Source organism: Phalacrocorax carbo, chromosome 4 (assembly GCF_963921805.1).
Source record: "Phalacrocorax carbo chromosome 4, bPhaCar2.1, whole genome shotgun sequence".
Taxonomy (NCBI): domain Eukaryota; kingdom Metazoa; phylum Chordata; class Aves; order Suliformes; family Phalacrocoracidae; genus Phalacrocorax; species Phalacrocorax carbo.
Genome location: NC_087516.1, coordinates 51484295 through 51501092, shown reverse-complemented (window position 1 = coordinate 51501092; position 16798 = coordinate 51484295). Strand labels below are relative to the sequence as shown.

Genomic DNA, 16798 nt, shown 5'->3' with positions numbered 1-16798 from the left:
GAATGCTATCTGAGAGCAAAACCATGCATTAATAGTGCCTGTCTTTCTTGTGTTAGTAAGCATAGCATCCCTGCTTCAGTTCTATTCTCTTCCACCTGTAGGTCCTTACAGCAGACAGCTGAGTCCACTTAAAGCATCAAGTTCAGAATAGCTTGGCATCCAGTTTCCCAACTCAAGTTATTAAAACAAGAACTGCTGTGATTCATGAACCATGGCTGAATGGCTGACTATTCCTTTCACTTAAGTTCAAGATTTTTATTCATGTATCTGTATCTCTTTGAAATAGAAACCTCACAAAGACACCAACATGCTGAGATTCAATGTCTCATCTTATCAGTGCCTAATACAGGCGATGAAGAATCTGCACAAATAAGCTTTGTAGGTCACTACTCACTTCTCAATGGGTTATTTTACTCCTGATTTTGCATCTGGACATAGAAAAGTAAGAAGAACATTTTACTTTTCCATTATTTTCTTATTTTAGAAACACCAACATAAATAAAAATGTATGCATATTTATGAATATACACACACAAGAACTCAGGAACATTATTTCATGTAAATGTACCAGTTCTGATCATATCTTGTTACTAAACTGTACTGTTTTCAGGAATTAACTTTACTTCTGCTTCCCTTCTGCTCTTAGAAACCTGAAAAGCAGTATGAATAACTTGACAGCCTGTCCCTGAAATAGAAGTAGTACTCAGTTGTTGATGATGATTCTCATTTGTTTAAAAGACGTATAAATCTTCCCACTTTGACCAAATAATGGAAAATAATCCTCTTTTTTTAACTTCCTCCAACAGTAAATTTTAGAAGTGGTTCAGTATAAAAAACAAGTTAACCTATGCATTACTGTATAGCTGATTGTGAAGTAGTTTACATTAAGTAGACACCGCATTACATGAAACACACATTCTTAACACGTGCCTGGGAGCAAGCAGCATCCGAAGCCCACTCACGACTGTCTTAATTTCCTTTATTAATTTTTTTCCACATAATTTTTAATGATTGCGCACACACTTCCTCTGGCATAGGAACAGGGAATACAAAGAACAACATCCCAAGCTATGGAGAAAGCAAAGGTTTCCTGAAAGTTACCTTCTGACTGACACAGGGGAAAAAAATTCGTCCTGACTCCGTATCTCTAGTAATCAGTTTAATAGCGTAGGTGTGAACAAGGCATATTAATTAGGCGTCTCAGAAAATCTTTGCATCACCGTGAGACCCACCTGATACCACATCACCAGCAGCAGCCAGTCTCTAAACTGCAGCACAAGGCTGCAGTTTGACATGCACTTTAAGTTAAGAGCCATGCCACCCTCAACTAGTAGTTCCCCTACAGCCACATCACTCCCCACAGCGTGGTGCCATGGCCACAGTGAACCAAACCAAGGTCAACTGATCCAGCTGTTGCTTGGTTATTTTGGACCATAGAATTTTCTGACCAGTAGAAGCCCTGAAGCACAGCGTTACAACAGTAAAAGTACAGTATGACTAAACAGGTGACACCACATCTTTTCATAACTCCCTTAGAAGTATCAACACATTAGACACACAGAATTCATTTCAGAAGCTTACTTTTCATTCTGCAAGTATATGCTCTCCTGAATACATTCTGTCCATAAAACAGTTTGTGGTCTCTACTGACAGCTGTTTTCTCCCCTCTTCATCTAAATCCACTTAATACAGCCTCAGTCTTGTTCTGAAACTGTTCATAAATTCATTTTAACATGCATACTTACGTTTTTAGATATTGCCCTGAAGAATGCCAAATCATTTAAGGAAAAAATTATTCACATAAGCTTTAATCACAAAGAAAAAAAGTTTCCCTATGTTACATGCCTGCAAAATAAGGAACAAAACAGTGACATCTAAACAACAGCTGTGAAAACAGTTGCACCGGGTAAATACCAGGTGAAAGGAGAAAGATACAAAAAAATAAATATGATAGTCTATTACAAAGAGCGCATAATTGTCACAACAGAAAAGAGAAGATCTATCTTGTATAAAGACTTAAATTAACAAATTAGGGAAGATGTCCGTGCTGGAGATACTTTGTGATTTAACTTTGATCAGAGTTAACATGAATAGAAATTATGGACATAAATCTCTGAATCAAGATGCAAAAATATTCCTTTTCCTTTTTTCTTTCCCCATTTACAGGCTTAGAGAAGGTAAAGTGTTTCAAAAGAAAAGGTACAGCTTTGATAACAAGATTGAATTGCTTTCCATGTCACATCTGTCCTTAAAGAGTAAAGACAAAAATGACAGCTTCTTATTCTCATCTGGGGGAAGAACTCTGCTAAAATGCGACTAATTAAAATACGGAAAGGCTTATACTACAGTGCACATTGCCATGCTTACAGCAGGAAAGTTGCACTACTTTCCTCTTTCAGCTGAAATGCCTGACAGGTTATTGCCAACAACGCATATTTTACAGGCTGCCTTATTCTTCTCTGAACATCATCCCTTGGAGGAAGTATTCGTAGAAAATAGGACTTACTCCTGGATTTCAGTATTTCAGTAACAGAAACGTTACAAATTTTTCTTGTCAACCAGTTCTGTCAGCTCTTGACCTGTTTGGTTCCCAGCTTCTCCCTCGATTCCTGCCTGATCTACAAAAAAATAGAAAGCTTCTCCCCTCTTCCCAGCTCCTTCCACTGACCTACTTCCCATCCTTTTAACTGTCAGAGCTCCACTAGCCCCAATTTCCTCTAAATGTCTTTCCTTCCCAATGCTTCTCTTCCTTTTCCATATTACCTGCAGTAAACTCCACCCCATTCTTAATCCCAGTTTTCTTAGCTTCAACCCTTCCTCTCATTATCAGCACTTTATAACTATCCCCATTTTCTAATGGGAACATAGCCCATCTGCCACTAAGTCCTAACCTTTCTTTATTCTCCTCACTGCTCTCTGGATCAGGTCCACAACTTTCCCCACTCCCACTTCCTCCATCCACTCCAGCAAGGAGTGATTCCCAAAGCCGGCAACTTTATAAAGGCAGAAGTCTGCCAAGGTAACAGTCTGCCAAGTCTGCAGATTTATAAAGACAATTTCATTTAACTAAGTGTTCCCTCCCACTATTTACTCATTTTACTTTGCACAAGTTTCACAACACTTATTTTGGGATAATCTCTTCAATATACACTCCAAACACTTAAAATCTGATCATTTCAGGTTAGAGTAACTAAGTCAAAACTGGTGGGTTTTACTTTTATCAACTAGAACATGCCAAAAAAGATGACAGGATACTTCTTATGCAAATGAAAACTTCTGATTTTTGGAGCAGTCAAAACTAACCTCATTTTCTTTGATACACTACAAAAAGTTATCCAGCGAAAAATCTTGTAGGAGTCATTTTGAAGGAGACAACATGAGCTCTGCTACAGTGCTGCCTGCTTTACAGGACCAGACATAACTTGTTTTTTATTCATACACATGTTTTAAGTTACTCCCACGTACCTACCCTGTTAAGGAAAACTGAAGCCCTTTTCTGTCCACAATATCTGTCTGAGCAACAGAAATAGACTTTGGTGAACATTCCTCCATTAGTCTTGGATTGATTAAAATTCCCCATCCCATTGCAGATGTTCAAGAGCCTGAAGCAGGCTGTTACTAAATATTTTAACTCCCCTCCCCAGGTTTTCTTTGGTGTCAAACACTGCTTTTTGTAAGTGTCCTGCAATGAATTGCTCCAGCTATTACTAACTACTACTTCTCAACTACCAATGTTCCTCTGACTGCCAATCAACTCCAGATCACAAGGGCTATCCAAACTGTTTACGTAACTATAAATCCCAGACAATTATCTGACACTAATATTTGTCAAAATCAAGAAAGCTTCTCAAAGCACAAAAATGCAAAATGCTTGTTTCTTTATCAAGAATTCAAATATACACTGTCCTGAATTTAAAGTGTATTAATTTCAGAAAGGTTTGTGCTGTTTAGGGGGGTTGTGCGGGGGTTTTGTAATGAAAACATCTATTGAGTTATGAAAAGTTAAAAAAAGAGATACTTAGCTATTCACCAGACCTATGTTATTTCAATGAATTGTATTAGTTCTACTGAATGAATGCTATGAATACAGAAAATGATCTCTGAGGCAAAAATGTGTTTTAACATCTCATGCCTTTCCTGAATGATATAATTTTGCCTATTCTTCCATTAAAAGGTGAATTACCCTAGATAAGCATTCCCAAACCTAACTTCCCTATATCAATCAGTAACATAGTGTGCAAAAAGTGATCCTGACTGAGTCTTTAGCAGGCTAGCATGCACTTAACTCTTAATCAGAAAGCACTCTTGTTCTAAATGGCAAGCTTTTAGGGCCTGCAGCAAGTTTACCAGCCACTGCCAAATAACCCAGGGTTCACTTAACTTTGCCTGCAGCAACCCACTGGCAAGACAAGAAGGACTGCAAATATAATGACCCAACAAGTGACCTAGTAGCATTTCCATTTCTCACCCCATTACCTTCTTTTTATCAAAGGGGTCAAAGGCCTGGAAGAAGCACCCTAACCTGAATTGCCATAGCCTGGGGGAAAAAAAAACCCAGAGTATTTATTGAGTTTATTCTCACATAAGCAAAAGAATACAAATAGGCAGCTTACAGGAAAGCATTGCAGAACTTTCGCAAGAGCATTCTTGGTCACGCTGTTCGAGGGACCTACACAGCAAGAAGTGATGTGCACAAGACAGGACAGGAGCTAAATGTGTTGGTCTCTTCTCCCAGGTCACTAGTGATAGAACGAGAGGAAATGGCCTCAAATTACATCAGGGGAGGTTTAGATTGGGTATTAGGAAAAATTTCTTCACTGAAAGAGTGGTCAGGCATTGGAACAGGCTGCCCAGGGGGGTGGTGGAGTCACCATCCCTGGAGACATTTAAAAGACGTGTAGACGCGGCACTTCAGGGCATAGTTTAGGAGACATGGTAGTGTTGGGTTAACGGTTGGACTTGATGATCCTAGAGGTCTTTTCCAACCTTAATGATTCTGTGGTTCTATGGTTCTAAATCAGTCACTCTATGAACAAGACAAGGGCAATTTTCAGTTTTTATTTTCATAAAAACAAGTGAGTGCAAACTACTGGTGAACCATCTGACCTACATGATGAAGAGGTGACCTACATGAAGACACTTTAATTTATATTCACTAGTCAAATTTCAACTTCAGTGAATTAGCTCTCCATTAACCATCTCCCTTAGAGAAGTCACCTAGTGATTTCTGTTTTCCTATTGTATGCCAACCCGAGAAGATATACTACAGCTGCAAAAACACTGCCAGTGCCAAGGGTATCTCCCAAGATAGGAGACATGACAGTAATCTTCCAGTGCATAGAAGAAATTAAATTGGAATCATTTACCTTTTTTCTTAACAAGCACTTTCTGTTACCAATATTGGATAGAAGAATTTTTCCACTTAAGTATATTACTCATTTCATAAACACGTCTCTTTTATTTAAAACTGAAATGTAGTGATTGAAAGACGGGCATTAGATCAACCACACCAGATCACATAACCCTATAACCTGTCCCCACCAATAACAACGCTCAGATTCCCTTGACCTTTGTCCCTTTTACAATGAGAAAGGGATCCCATGATGCAAGCACACACAGTACGCCAGGTTGTATTACCTCTTCTGATTCCTTCAGAAACACTTGTTAGAGTCCTGGTTGCCTCCTCCCCCCCTTACACTTCTACCTCCCCATCTGCCATCGTCGCATGTCACAGGAACTCCCTGTCAACCACCTCCTTTCTCTGGTACAACCTGGGTCCAGACAGTAGGATAGGGAAATATAAAAAGGTGTATTTACACATGGGGATGGTCCCAGTTCCTGTGAGTTTACAATTTCTTCCCACCCCAACATGACTTCAGGCAGAGAATGAGTGCGCAGAGCCCAGTGGCACAACAGATGAATTGGGAGCACAGTACAAGGTGTCAAAGGAGCTCTATTCAGTATTCCCTGCAGCTCCCTGTCCTTGCATTTCAACCTTGGACTCTCATCTCTTCCCAGTATCAAAGGGCTTTGAGCATCTGACATATGAGCATGGTCTTGGGGAGTAATGAAGAGAGAACCAGATTCCTCTTAGTGGTGCCCAGTGAATTGACAAGAAGGTGCAAATCGAAGTACAAGAAATCCAAGAAAAAGCTTTGGGTTTGTTTTGGTTTGGTGTTTATTGTTTGTTTGGTTTCTTTTGGATTCTTTTTTTGTTTGATTTTTGGTTTGGGGGGGGGGTTGGTTTGTTTGTTTTTGTTTGTTTTTTTGTTGTTTTTCTTTTTTAAACCATAAGGCCAGACAAACACCTGGACACAGGAAAACATCTGCCAAGAGAGGCTCTGGAGTCTCCACCCTCAAACATTCAAAACCCAACTACACACATCCCTGGGTAAATCCTAGCTGACCCTGTTTTGAGCAGAGGCACTGGACGAGACAGTCTCCAGAAATGTCTTGCAATCTCAGAGATTCTGTTCCTCTCCTACTACTGATCATGGGACTGTGAGAGTCTGTAGGAAGTATCAATTAATTTTGTCAGATTACTGTTTAATCCTTGGTAAAATCCCTGACCCTTCTCACATCTCCACAGTATGTCAAGCACTGAGCAGAAAGGTTAAGGTCTTCACCACAAACAAGTTGTTTATTTGGAGGTGGCAGGTAGGTAGTGAGATGCAGGTGTTAGTAGCCCACACGCACAGACTGAAGGCCATAGAATGTTTTTTTTAAAAAAAACACTGCATAATAATTTTGCTACAGTACTCATCCATACTCAGAACATGTTGTGCTTGTGGAAAATGCGATAACGAACAGGAAAGTAAAATGTAAAAGTCAAAATAAAGAACAAAGCTGCTTTTGCTTGACAAATATAGTTATCTGTTCAAACAATATTGATCATTATTGGGTATTTTGACAGATTACCAGATATTTCTGTGCAGAAAGAAATCTTTCCTGTCAGGTGGGAGAAAAAAAATCCTTAAAGAAAATATTAACTCAAAAAGATGAGCAACTTTGAACAAGCTTTTTCTTAATATTTACTGGCAAAATTGTTCGGTGAATGTAGTGTGACTAGCACAGAAGTGTGTTTTGTTAGAAAAATCTGTTAATTTGGTGCAGCTTGTACTTACATTTTTGTGTCTCAGTAAACAGCTAAGTATTCCAGAAAAACTATGAAAACAGAAAATTAAACATCAAAGTACAGAGGACACCTATCTGTAGTTTTAACAGTCCAGTCCCCCGTAAATTACTTCAGACAAAATTTACAGCACGTAGTCCTATATTAGAACTTCAGAAGCAAATATTAGATATCCAACTTGTACTGGTTTCAGCTGGGATAGAGTTAAATTTCTTCCTAGTAGCTTGTACAGTGCTATGTTTTGCATTTGTGATGAAAACACTGTTGATAATACAGCAGGGACGTTTCAGCTGCTGCTGAGCAGGGCTTGCATAGTGTGAAGGCCTTTTCTGCTTCTCACCCCACCCCACCAGTGAGCGGGCTGGGGGTGCACAAGAAGCTGGGAGGGGACACAGCCAGGACAGCTGACCCCAACTGACCAAAGGGATATCCCTGACCATACAATGTCCTGCTCAGCAATAAAGGCTGGGGGAAGAAGGAGAAAGGGGGGGATGTTTGGAGAGATGGCGTTCATCTTCCCAAGTAACCGTTACGCGTGATGGAGCCCTGCTTCCCTGGAGATGGCTGAACACCTGCCTGCCCATAGGAAGCAGTGAATTAATTCCTTGTTTTGCTTTGCTTGTGCATGCAGCTTTTGCTTTACGTGATAACTGCCTTTATCTCAACCACAAGTTTTTGCACTTTTACCCTTCTGATTTTCCTCCCCATCCTGCTGGAGGGATTAAGCAAGCAGCTGCATGGCGATGACCTGCCCACTGGGGCCAAACCGTGACAGAACTAAAAGAAGTAATTCTGTCCTGTTTTCACTATGTAATACCACATCCACCCACTACCACAATTACTCTGGGATTTAAAATTGCTAATAACTCACTCTACCTTTTACCTGTATTAACATAACTCTATTCAATGAGAATAATTACACCAACATTAAAATAACAGTTTACCCTTTTTTGGGCTATAATGATTATGTCCTTAAAAGAGTGCATAGCACATAATAGCATAAGTATTAAGTCACATCTAAATTAATTTCTGTTACTTGATCTCAAGAATTAATTCAAAGTGTCTAACAACTCAATCTGATTTTCGCAAGCTCTTAACATATTAAGAAAAGTGTATTACACTACAGACATTAATTTCCCACAGGGTATTTAGCTGAAAAGCTTCTCGTTGCCTTGACCTAAAAATCACAGACAAAATGCTTAAATCCCAATTTGCCATTTCCATTTTTTATGCTAATAGTATGTGAAAGGCACTTTCTCTGTGCTAAATTAAGAGTGTAAGGCCCAAATTACTACTTACCTACAATCAGCAGTTTATTCCTATTTAGATAGTACTGTTCAGCCTTACACTAACAAAGTAGTCCTGACAGTTCTTGCTTTAAGTGGTTTCCAGCTTCTTTCCACAAAGGAGCAAAACACCAAATTAATTGCAAAAGGGGATATTTTGTTACATTAGTACAAAGCTAGTTATAAATGAATGCTGTCAAGCCCACTTCACATGAAGGGCGAACTGCTGCCTTACAGAGTTTGTTTGAACAGTTCAATAAGAATTGATGTTCCTAAATATTCTCCCTGAGAAACCCAGCATAGCAGAGAGGAATCTGAATTAAGCAGAAATCCCATAATTCAGTGACAGAACAAAATGTAACATCTAATTTAACTATGAGGAAACTTTTGTGAACATCAGATACCAGAGATAATATATGTATAGCAAGTTAACAACAGGTTGCAGTTATTCAGAGAAAATATAACCTTGTTAGTTCTAAAGAAGGTTGTGCAGAAGATATTAAAGCAGCATGTGCATTTTGCTTACCTGGTTTATATTTTTATAAACAGTTTTGGTATATCTGAAAAAAACTGGGTTTTTTGTTTATTTGGGGGTTCTTTGTTTTTGTTTTTTTTTTTAACCTGAACTGAAACCCTGAGCACTCAAATCCTCTCCATAACCTCTCATTCACTGCCTTTCCAGTGCAGACTGTCAAGACAGAAGCTTTTCTGCTATGAAGACATGAATGTGTCTCCAGTCCATAGATGGACAGTGTATCCTATAGGATTTTCTCAAGCCTCTACAGGTCACAAAAAACCACCTTCAGTTCCACTTTTCAGTCTAACGGTCACCCACTGTAACTCAAACATTTCAACTCATGTATTTTCAATAGCATCTCCCACCTAATGTGTTGGCCACAGATGGCATAGAAGTCTTAGTTTCCAAATGGTCTCAGCGTAGACTGTCAAGAGGCATGAAGCAGAAGGTCAAGTCCATAGTCAAGGGAAAAAGAGCAGGAGAAAGTAATGTTAAAGCAACAGAAGCAAATATGAAAATCACTTGAATCCTCTCTAGGCTGGCAGCCAATCTAGTTTTACCCACATTCAGTGCTTCAGACACTAGCAAAATATCATACTATTGGGCACAGAGAAGAGGAAGATAAAAGAACATTTTAGCCCTTATTCATGTACATTCAGTGAAGTCCAAGTGGGCACAGGATCCTGCTGTTTCTCTCATGATGTAGTAACTAGGTTAGAACTGGTGCTTGGTAATAAAGACTACTCAGGAAGCATTAAAAATGAAGTCACCTGTGAGAAGCACTAATCACATTTTCATGAGTTGCAGATTTGGATACTGCTTCATAATGTATTTTATCAAACACAAGGACAGATTTGAACACAGCAGTTTGGATAATTGCTCCATCATTGCAAGTACAATTTCTGAAGTGCGCTAGAAACCTGACTATTAATTGCTAAGTCACCCCAAAACATCTAGATAACCAAACCCAGGTACAGTTACTCACACAGAATATCCAGGGCACTTAAGTAGAATTTAGACATCAGCTGATAATTAGATAATTATCACAAACATTCAAAGCAGGAGGGGCCATAACACATTTCCATTGAGGTAATCTGTGTTTTGCCTTTCTGCTCCCTCTAGAGATACACCAGGAATCTCAAATACTTGCAGGCAATATCTTCTTTTGCTAGCATCTCACTGTTTCTGTGTCTTTTACCTCTGTTATGTCTTGACAAAGTTTCAGGTGGCCCTCTCTACACTAAATTAGTCAATTATTAACTTTGCAAATTTAGTGTTTAACTGACATATTCGGTCATTCCCGTTACCAAACTGAACACTGCAGCAGCCCATGAAATATTTTCCCTGTATTCCAACACTGGTTTTTACATAAACTGGTCTTGATTTATATTATAAATATTCTTACTGAGGTATTAGGTACTCAGAGCATCCCCACAAAATAAGCATAGCACAAGCATAAGGAAAAGGAGATTCTGCTTAAGTGTCAGCATTGGATGGATAGGAAGAACAACCTCAGCAATACAGCACCAGCAGGCATCTTGTAAAATTATCTTAGTGCAGTATTATGTTGTTACTTGTAGGCAAGGCAAAAAAATTAAAATTAAAATTGAGAGAAAAAACTATGAAAGTTTTGTGGTAACTGCAGTTACTCTAGCGCATGATAGGCAACGTGGAAGAAAACACAAATGCAACTATTTGACAGTTCAAGAAGCAGGCAATGAAGACTGGTATCACTATTACAGCTTTGGGAAAAACACTGGGATGGCCTTAGGCCATGAAAGCCCTTTAGCTGGCAACATGCAGTTTCATCTAATATAGTGGAACCATGAGAAAGACGCAAAGAAAGAAACGGCACAGTCAGAACAACAATCTGGAAAAAGTAAGGGGTGCAGCTCTCACTACACTGACGCAAGTAAGCAAGGCTGCCTTGCTTTGGGCAAAAGGACAACACAGCGCTGAGGGCAAGCATAAAAATTTACACCTGCAAAGAAGAAAACTTGTAGCTGAACTTAAGAAATGAAAAACAGGCAAAGTTTAGAGAAGATTCAAATATAAGAAATTGAAGAAAACCTTTGCTCAGGAGAGTGCCCAGAGAAATGTGGTCCTGCAGGGGAAAAAAAGGGCAGCGGTAATGTTCACCCACTGAGACAGGAAAAAGCTGAAAAATTAGGTTTCTTTTAGTTATAAATCACATATGCTAATAGCCAGGTACAGGCAAGAGAGAATTTCCCAAAGACAGACAATTATTTTCTTCATAAATAATGGCAGAGCAGCAGAAAGGCAGGTCTGTGAGAGCCAAATATAAGTGGGCAGTCTTGTTCTACTCCATGTATGCTGTCATATTTCTAGACAGAATCAACACACATGTGCACATACAGCACACTGCAGCTCACATCTTGAAGTTGGACAGCATGGTCTAGGAGCTCCCAGAATCCTCTGAACTTCCTAAGTTTAATAATGTACAGTCACTTTCATTCATATCACCCTTTATGACTATCTGGCTTTAATGACTAATTTGTTCGCATTTCAAAATGACTGTCAGCAACTTTTTTTAAAAAAAAATTTCCTCTTTATTACTAGTAAAGGTGATATTTAGGATAGTTGTCTTTCCACACTAGCCACTACTATGAGAAGTAATGAAAATTTTTGTTGCTCTCACACACCTCAATTTCTACTGTTAATTCTAAGTACTGTAGCACAACAACTCTTTTTTCCTGCTGTTCTGTCTCCTAAGCCTCTTAAAGAACTTATCGAGTGCTTTAGAGGTCTGATCCTTTTTTCTTTCCCAGTGTGGTTATTCTAAATTCTCTCCTACATTTCAACTACCCAGGTTCATGTTCTTTTCATTGGTCTTGCAGGGCTGCATATTTCATTCAGGTTTTTTACCATGCTGCTTTGCATTTTTCTTTCTTTTTGCCTCTCACACATTGGAAAAGAAGAACCACCTAGCTGGAGAACAGGGAGGTCAGCCATAGCCACCATCTATCTTCTGAGACATAGTTCACTAGTCTATATAGTATGTCTAAATATTTAAAGTTGTAACTTATGCTGGAACATTTGAATAACCAGAGTTTCTATAGCAATACTAATTTCTTTAAATTGCATCAGTATCAACCACGTTCATTTGGAAAAGGTCTACTATACTGTACAGGCTCATCAAAAAACTGTTTCAAAAACGTTTCCTAAACTGCAGTTTTCACTTTTTGTGTAACTATGTAATACTAAAAACATTTTTAGTGAAACGGTGGCATCTCGTGGCAGAAATCGGTCACTGCAAAAACAACAGCTTTGAAACTATTCTGACAAAACACACACATTTAGTAACCTAAGCAGTTAATCTCAAGTGTCTGTTTCAGTTCATTAATTACATTCCTACAAAACTGCCATGCTTTCAGAGTTATTTTGAAAAAATTTCTTTTCCTACTTCTCATTTATAAGCAGCATTGCTCTTCTCCAGATTATACATTACTGTCAGCATCTCACAAGTGAGTTAATGCCACTCCTGAGGGAGGTGGTGACCATCTTTGTAGGTTTGATACATATTCTCTGTATTTAGGAAATCTACCTATCCAACGCAACACCTTCAAAAAGAGCACTGCCAATCGTGCAAGAATACTCTGCTGAGCAAGTTGTTTAGGAATGTGAACAGTTTCTCAGATGCTAATCTTTTCTCCTCATCTCCTGTGAAAATCTAGGATTTTCTGGCTCCTCACTCCCACCAGCCACTCAGCAGAAGCCCTCACTGCCTGCCAACAAGGAAACAGAAGAAAACAGGGTCTTAGAGGACTTTCTTCAGATTGCGAGGAGAAAGTATCTTTCACACTATATAGCTTCTTCAGCATAACACATCTGGATTATGCCAGAAGACTGTCACCCAGAGCTACTACTACTCACTCGGGGTGCAGAGGAAAACTGACCAGCAATGCTGCCCTTGTCAGGGAGGCCTCAGCAATCCCCCATGGACTTGCCATCCCTTAAACTCCTGTGGTTCATTTCCTTCCAAAACTAAAAATGAATAAACATAGCCACAGAAGACTGACTAATGTTCTTCTAGGCACACAAGAAAGTTAGGTTCAGATTTTTAATAATACGTTGTTTAGCAACTCCAATTCTTTACCTAGTATTTATTCTTCATGAGGATCATTCACTGGTAACAACCTGCTACTGTGGTGTTAAACATCAATTGCTTGTGACAACTACTTTGAAAGGGCCTGTTATGTGTTGTTACAAACAATTTCTTCCATTTGTAATTCCTTTTCCTTCCAGGGAACTCTGCTTATTCTTTTGCTTTCTGGTGTTGGGGGGGGTGGGCGGGGGGGAGGGGAAGAGAAGGTGGTGGTATTAGTTTCGGGTTTGTTTTACTTCTTTTTAGACTTCACTTTTTACTAAAGAAGTTTTCATCTAGCATCCTTCTTAACATATGAAGAGATATCCATATGCATTGGGTGGAAAGCAGGAATAACTTTACCTTCATGCACAGTAACCTTGACATAAAAGTTCTTGGTCTATGACTACAGTACAAATAAGCATGAGCAAACACTTGTGCATTTGTGGACAATATCTCTAACGGAAGTGACAGAAATGTGGATTTCATACACAACACACAAAGAAGAGACGCAAATCACCACCTACCCACTGCACACACTTCGCTTACTTCCTGTTGTTACAGTGCTGTCACCGTCCCAGTCCCTTCATTAATACAGACCTAAACAGAATTAGGTGCTACGGCATCAGTCTAGCCTAGTATTTAAATGAATGCAAAGATCTGCCTAATAGCTTGGGTCTAAAAATCCAAGTAAGGTTTACAGGCTTGAGACAAGGTTAACCAGCTTTTTAGGGCAAGAACTACATCTGCGTAATGCTCTGTACGCCTATATGAAACGGTATCTTTACATGTCCTCGTGTTCTTTCTGGCTTTGAAAAATAAGATGTTATTCACTGGTATTTGGATGTGAATTCCACGAAGCATAGAAACATGGTACAACTTTACACTTCAATAGTGCAAAGGTTTCTTCTGCTATTTAGCAAGTCTACCTCTTTATTTCTGTGCTGTATCTCTGTGTGTAATAATCCAGTGTTTTAAAAGAAAATTCTTTTAAAAATCAAGGTTTCTCTGTTGAAGTAAATTTTGTGTTACTGTACTACATCTGATAATTTGGCAACAACCTATAAACAAGAAAGGCAGATCTAGAAAATCTTCTCCTTCCTAAAATTAATTTGCCTCCTGCCCTCTCAGGAAGTATAAAATTAATCAGTGAATACTGATAAATCTGCACAATCTGAGACTGCTAAGAAGAGAATAATCCTGTCATTGAAGTATAGGTAATCCAATCTCCCCTGGTTACACAAAGTGAGCATGCAGGCAAGCGTTTCAGTAAACAACATCAAGTAACTCCATTTCAGTCAAGTGCTTCTAGCGAGCGCTGCTTCGGGACACTGGTACACTGGAAAATTTGCTGTCCATCAGCCATAGATAGTGAGAGTGTGCTTAGTACTGATGCAACTTTCTCCACAAAGGAACATTTGTGAACCCAGCCACAAAGGAACGTTTGGATGATACATTCAGGCACATGGGTGAGATTGACCAAGACAAAAGACAGGTTTCACATCCTCTTGAGAAACCCCCAAACCCCAATTTACCACCACAGCTTCCGTAAGGAGATTTCACACCAAATCAGATCCTTCCCTAGGGACCTATTCTTAACTGATCAACTAGGAACTAGTATGGCCAAATCTCACAGAGGAAGCCAATTTTAGCCTTCCTTGGCTTCTCGGGTGAGAGAGAAGGTGTTATGTTTAGTGGCAGCCAAAGCACCACACAGACATAAAAGTTGTCTAAGTGATGCATGAATTGTTGAGGTTTTGTATTAGCCTATAAAACTACACCAGAAGCACATGTAAATGGAAATCTAACATCAGTTTGCACCAATCGGTTTCACATCTCTGAAAAACTGCAAAAATTCTCTCTTACAAAAGGCAGTTGTGTTCACATCTGAGTCTCTCAGGAATGTGTTTGGTCATGCATCATTTTAACATAATGGCTATTACATAAACATGAAAAGGAAAAGCCCCTTCCGTTCAGCCACTCTAGGCAGGGGTAAGGAACTTGAAGCTTTTCACTTTCTATGGAAAGCCATTTTCAGATGCGTACAAGATATATCCTCCTTTATTCAACATGCTAGCTGAAAAAAGTATTTCAAACTAATAATGGCGGTAAAACTTGTTTTATTGATTCCTAAGCTAAAGAGTGGACACCATTGCTGTAGATATTCAATCTTAGCATCTTCTTTATTTCCCTCACTGAAGAGCATATGTGTAAGTATAAATTACACTCCTCTTAAAATGTTTATTCTCACTGGCTACAGGAAAACACAGACTTGTCAGTCAGTTCCTTCTACTACTGTTTCACTAGAAGATGTTTCAAAAGTACTCTCCTGCAGTTGTCTGATCTGTCTTAGCTTTTCCAGTCCTTGGGACCCTCAAGGGTTCTCAGAAGAGATCCTTTCCTCTCTTCTTTACCTTGTGGTCAGAGTGAGAGCGTTCAAACTTGTCACCAGTTTCAAAAGGGACCACTCAGAGCTTTCAAATAAGCCTCCTCACAGACAACTTCCTCTCTATTCAACTTCTGGTCTGAATCTCATCGCACTCATACCAGACATGAGTCTGAAACAACTAACGCAGTAACAATAAAATGTTGCCACAGACTAGCCCGCTGTATTTAACCTCAGAAACAGTCATATTGAATCTTGCTGCAGTTCCCTCTCCCAGTATTTCTCTCTCAGGCAACTCAGCAAAGCATGACAACAAGAATCTCTTCACAGAAGGCATGCAAACCTTTTCAGTGTCGCACCATGCAAAAAATACTTTTAGTATCTGTAGCTGAGCCTGTATCACATTTTGGAAGCCTAAGACAGCTTCTGCCTCAGCTCTTTATTACCATCCATTACTTGTAAAGTTGCTGCTTCTCACTATAATTACACCAATCACAGAAAAACAAAAACGTAGGCATATGGGAATAAAACTCACCATGCTGTTCATTTTTGAAGAGGATGAGCTTGCTCTCTGCTTCCGTAGGCTGTTAAGCTCTTCTGTATTTCCATCCTTTGGTTTTATGATCAGCCGACTACCTCCAGCAGTACCTTCTGAAGAGGATCTCAGTCGTTTCTCAACAAATCTGCCTTCTCGGTATGGACTGAAGCTATTGGCAAGATCAACTACAGATAGAGAAGCAATCAGCAATCACTACCGAGAATTACTCTCTACAATTATTTTCTTAATGAGAACATGGCTTTGCTTGCAATTCTATCACTGAAAGGCAAATGCATAAGAGATGTTCTGTAGAAAGCAGATCCTGCTTACCTAGGTAAGTGTCACCTGGGCCACCAGTCTGCTGTTCAGTCCCCAATGACTGGCACACTGAGTACACCGCAGCCCAGTCCATGGCTCCTCACAGAACCCAGAGGGACCTTTGCTCCATCCTTTCCTTTCTCCCCTAGTTCTAGGACACTTCCAAAGCGCTGTCCAGTAAAATCCACCAGAGAAACTATCACTGGTCCCCTGCTGCCAAAATCCAGCCTGCCTTACCCTGCGTCTCGAGGCAAGTCTCGGTTTTGTAGGGCCAGGTCACAGCTTCGTTACCACTGCATAGCACAGGGATGCGCACTGGTTTCAGCTTCTGTCTGGCCTTCCTAGCTCAGCTCTGCACCCACACCTTCCACACACAGCCTGCAGGCTCAATCCCAGTCCCTAACTCCAGTTAAACAATAACACATCAGAAAAGAGGAGAAAGATTATAATTTCAGTTGTTTCAGGGCAAATTTAGACATGGGGAAAGAGAAGAGCATAATAGCATAATAAACATAA

The 16798-nt window shown here is 39.6% G+C and overlaps 1 protein-coding gene across 8 annotated transcripts in view; it reads right to left on the bottom strand.

Annotated features, from left to right (window-relative positions):
- Nucleotides 1-16798, bottom strand: part of CCSER1 (coiled-coil serine rich protein 1) — a 733964-nt gene that overhangs the window by 643917 nt on the left and 73249 nt on the right. For all 8 annotated transcript variants that reach the window (XM_064449956.1, XM_064449958.1, XM_064449955.1 and 5 more), the window contains exon 3: nt 15962-16149. In XM_064449956.1, the coding sequence (XP_064306026.1) occupies nt 15962-16149 (188 nt within the window). The remainder of the gene's footprint in view (nt 1-15961; nt 16150-16798) is intronic.